The sequence below is a fragment of the Ostrea edulis genome, chromosome 3 (assembly GCF_947568905.1).
Source record: "Ostrea edulis chromosome 3, xbOstEdul1.1, whole genome shotgun sequence".
In the NCBI taxonomy this organism is placed as follows: domain Eukaryota; kingdom Metazoa; phylum Mollusca; class Bivalvia; order Ostreida; family Ostreidae; genus Ostrea; species Ostrea edulis.
This window is the reverse complement of record NC_079166.1, coordinates 42,918,986-42,924,021: the sequence shown is the minus strand read 5'-3', so window position 1 is coordinate 42,924,021 and position 5,036 is coordinate 42,918,986. Positions and strand designations below refer to the sequence as shown.

General features: G+C 35.0%; 1 protein-coding gene across 1 annotated transcript; it reads left to right on the top strand.

Annotated features, from left to right (window-relative positions):
• Positions 1 to 1,595: 1,595 nt before the first annotated feature.
• LOC125675638 (uncharacterized) lies at positions 1,596 to 2,254 on the top strand. Its single transcript, XM_048913410.2, has one exon. It carries the CDS (start codon positions 1,653 to 1,655, stop codon positions 2,028 to 2,030), a length of 378 nt encoding a protein of 125 aa, XP_048769367.2. The 5' UTR covers positions 1,596 to 1,652; the 3' UTR covers positions 2,031 to 2,254.
• The last annotated feature ends 2,782 nt before the right edge of the window (positions 2,255 to 5,036 follow it).

Below are 5,036 nucleotides of genomic sequence, written 5' to 3'. Positions count from 1 at the left end.
TGTAGCAAAATCACATTATCACCTGTATATGGTGTTATAAACTATCGCTGGGTTGACTGCTGCTAAGTTGTAGAACAAAGAACGAATCTGTTATCCATCATGAATAATACATACGCTATTCAATGCATTTACTCGATACCAATTGTTAGTCGGTTCTCTACATATTTTTGTACTTAGGATTACTTCTTTTACCTGACCAAGATACAGGGCTCACGGCGGGAGGGACCGGTCGTTGGGGGTTGCTTAGACTATAGATGTGTATGTACAATATATTTGATATTCAACAATTTTCAAACAAAATCATTTGCAAATTCAACAAATTGCTTACTTTTTCTGCAATATTCAATAATTTTCAAAATAATGAAATTTGTAAACCCATTACACATATAAATATATCACTATTAGATATAACAAGTTGATTGTCAGAAATATTAGTTAAGTTTAATATTGTATGAAATATCCTATATAAAGTTAATTGATCAATGAAATATTGATTTGGAATAAAGATGTAATCTGTTTATTGTATTTTGAACTGATAAACTCAACGTACTGGATATATATTTCTGATAAGTTGTAGAACAAAGAACGAATCTGTTATCAATCATGAATAATACATACGCTATTCAATGCATTTACTCGATAATGATGACATGAACTTAAAAAAGGAAGTTGTTTTTACGCATATCCATGGCATTTGATCCCATAAAAATTTATTAAATCATTGAATTAAAGCAGATGAACTGTAGAAATTATAACAAATCTTTATTTTTATTCAGTGGAACACATACTACTTTTAAAGCTGTTTGAAATGTGTAAGATCTTATTTTTCCAGATCTTGTTTTACATGTATTAGCTGCAGAACGTTAGCTCTCTGAAAAAATATTTTGACGGAACAGAGAGCTACAGATCCACCCCTTATAAAAACCTTCAATTTATGGCGCACAAAAAGCTGCGCACAGTTGAGGCCTTATATCATTGTATTCTTGTGTTGTTGTCCCAATAATATATATATAGGAATATTTGAAAGTATGTTTGAACACTAGTAGGGAAATATGTTTGGATTTTTTTCATGTTAAATGTATGAGACAGCAACACAAGAATACAACGAAATCAGGCCTCAACAGTGTGCAGATTTTGGTGCGCCGTAAATCGAAGGTGTTTATAAGGGGTGGATCTGTAGCTCACTGTTCCGTCACAATATTTTTTCAGAGAGCTACAGTTCTGCAGCTATACATCTATATAATGCACCAATGGTATACAGTATGTTAAAAATCAATTTAACGACCATCAATCCATGCGCATTTTTCTACCTTGGAAATTTACCTTGAAGAGATGAAAAGAAACTATTCATACGATTGAATTGAAACCATTTTGATTTAAAGCTTTGCCTTCATAAATGACAACATGAGTACACAATCAATAATCAAGTACTTTAATTAACTGCGAAGTTTCAATAATTATGATTTATTACATTTAGATATATCCTAAAACCAAAACTTCTAGAGTTTGTAACACACTGTCATTTGTGATGAATTAACAAATGAAGTGTATCCTCAGGAAAAATCGAACATCGTATTTGCATATAAAGGGTAAGCATTAAATTATATTACAAAAATCAGCCTGAACTTTAGCAATTGGGAAAGAAAAAGAGGATGAATATGCAAGGATTGTTTGTTTCCGTTATAGTTATTGTTTTCATACTCTCTACCGGCACCCAAGGGTCTATTACTTCTGCATCTCTTCAATGTAACAGAGAATGTACGAAGGAAAAGTTAGAGTGTTCTAACGAGTGCCGTATGGAGGAAGAGGCCATTGACCGACCAGAAGTTATCGGATGTCTTCGAGAATGCAGGCTTGAAACTGAAGAATGCGAGAACGAATGCGCCTGCCTGAGTCTTTGCGCTCGAGAACTACAAGGTTGTGAGAAGAGTTGTCAGTCACATCCGTTTCAGAATGACCACAATAAAAGTGAATGTTTAGAGGAGTGTTCTCATGACGCCGAGGAATGTAAAGACGTCTGTGACGAGTAGAACGTTCGCTCTGATACATTAACTTTATTTAAATTTTCACGATTTTTAATCTTGAAATGATGAGATTTGTGGATTCATTACCTAAAGTTATACAAACTTTCCAGATTTGACTGAATCGAATCATTGTATGATGAAATATTATGATACCGTTCCTCTGTAAGCTTTTGTTAATGCAGTGTGTTTGTACATGTGAAATTAAATACAAATTCATCTTCAATGTGTAATCCGGTGTTATGTTATGAAATTAGATAAAATATTCTAGAATGGGACCTAAACGAAATACAAACAACTGTTACAGATGAAATGTTGTAAATTATATCGTGGGTCTCTTACTTGGGTGGTTGTACATACAAACAAACAATTGTTGATGGCGAAATATCGTAAATTATATTTTGTCTTTTACTTGGGTTGTTGTATTGTGAACATCATATAGATTTATATCTAAAAAAATGAATAAGATCTTTCTCGAACTATGAATATTACAATATTGTTAAATATAAGTATTATTAGATTAAGGATTCGTGGAATTAGTCTATCCTGTAGATGTAAACAGATAAAAAGATTCTCTTCGCAATAATTTTGAACATCCTTTGGTATGGTTCATAAAGTTCTGTTCAATCGTTTATTGCTCTTCGCCATATTTTTAAACAAACGTAAAGTAATGCATACAGGTGACCAATACCTTATTACTGTGTGTCGAATTGCTAAAAAGTTCACGAATATTTATCACATTCTATATCCAGACGAGTCGGTTGCTGGTTTTAACCACAGGGCGTGCTTGGAATGACGAAAAGTAAATATAGTAATTCGTAATTAATTGAATGAAACTTAGTTTCACCACAGACCTTCTTGAGGTAAAGGGACAGCACTTCCGATCTTCAAACGTGTATCCGTTTTCAAACTTAAATGCTATCATTAGTTCGAATGTTGTCTGGGGTGTTTCATACCATTAGTTGGGTGTTTCTTTACGTACTGATTTTGCATACGGAATATTCTGTTTATATGATCAAGATATAGGGATTACGGTTGGTATGACGGGTCATCAGGGATGCTTACTCCTCCTACGCACCTGATCCCCCTCTTGTGCTTCCAGGAGTCTCTCTCCAATTTGTATTTTTTTATGGTATTTATGAGAATTTATTAAAACAACTTCTACGTGAGAAGAAGAGATCTCTTGCTCTTGCCTTCAATTCGACATTTAGATATATCGACGACGTATTATCTATTAACAATGATAATTTTCATTCATATGTCGATTCAATATATCCCAGTGAACTCGAAATAAAAGATACCACAGAGTCGTCCACTTCTGCTTCATACTTGGATATTTTATTGAAAGTAGAAGTTGGCGGAAAACTGGCGACTCGACTTTGTGGCAGACGGACTGGTTTCGACTTCTTCATCGTCGGCTTCCCGTGTTTGTGTGGCGGTGTTCCATTGCGTATGATGTTTATGTCTCTCGGCTGGATTGGTGCGTGGGTGCTTGTTCTGCGTGTGGTCAGTTTTCCAAATGGAGAATGACTTCTGGCAGGCGAGTTGATGGTGCAGGGATTCCAGTGGTCTCGTTTGGAGGCGGCGTTTCGCGGATTTTATGGTCGTTATAACGATCTAGTTTACCAATACAAGCTATCATTGGGTCAAATGCTGTCTGACGTGTTTCATGCCGATTGTTAGGCCGTTCTTGGCACACTGATTTTGACTACGGATAACTCAGTTTACCTGATCAAGATACAGGACTCACGGCGGGTGTGACCGGTTGACAGGGGATGCTTACTCCTCCTAGGTACCTGGTCCCACCGCTGGTATATCCAGGGGTCCGTGTTTGCCCAACACTATTTTGTATTGCGTATAGGACTTATGAGATTGATCACTGTTCGTTATTTTCACCTTTCATTGATCACTGTTCTTTATCTTTAGCGTTTGCTAGCTAATCTATTTGATTGAATTTAAAGACAAAGGATCAATTTCATTCCTTTTCAGGAGTTCTGAATGAATAAAAGAATATTAAAAAATGCAATACAGTGTAATTTTAATTGTGTTTAATATCATTTAATTTCTCTGGATTATATAATCAACGATGCTAATGTAATAACTTCCTTTATGGTATAATTGTTAAATGATTGTGAATTGTTTCTAATAAACCCAGTACAAATGGAAAAACGATGTCATATTTCGATGATCGTCTGTGATATCAGGTTCCTGACACTGCTCATAATAAGTACAAATGAGAAAATGTTTTGAGCTGTCATCAGTTTATCAAAATGTCATAAATATGAATTTAAATAGGCACTTAAATATATATTCTTTGTGATGTGTACCTTCACCATTATTACATGATTTGAAGGTGAACACACGTTTAAGACCTTGTTAAAAATAGTCCTGTGAGTTATTATCTTTACTTCATATTCATTTAAATTGACCAATAAAATGTTATGATGATTTATGACATTGAATCAGAGTGGGTTTAAATAAAGCATGAGACATGCGCGAATCGAAACCATTCTGATGAATGCTTACCTGTTGATAATATTTGTTCGATACGTGTGTTAATTATATTTACAGCACGAATTACAATCATAGTAGATATGTCTTACAGAATTACATGTGTATTAATTTTAATCCTCTGTATATTATCTTTGGAAACTTATGCTTCACTAGAAAGGAAATATCAGAGATGTGAAAAGAAATGTTCCGCAGAAAGGGACAGTTGTTCCGCTGAATGTCGCATGAGAAAGTTAAAGAACTTGAAAAGAAAAATCAGAGTGATGAGCTGTCTCAAAGAGTGTAAAACAGACTTCCAGGAGTGTGAAGGGGAGTGTGCCTGCAGTGCTACGTGTTCCAGAGAAAGAATCGGCTGCAGGAGGAGTTGTAATGTCCATCCTTTCAACAGGAAGTGGGATAAGAAACAATGTAGGCGAGAGTGTCGTTATGACAACGAGGTTTGCAAGGACGGTTGTTGATGCTAAAAGACTATAGTTACCAACCAGTGGGGACAATATTTCAAAC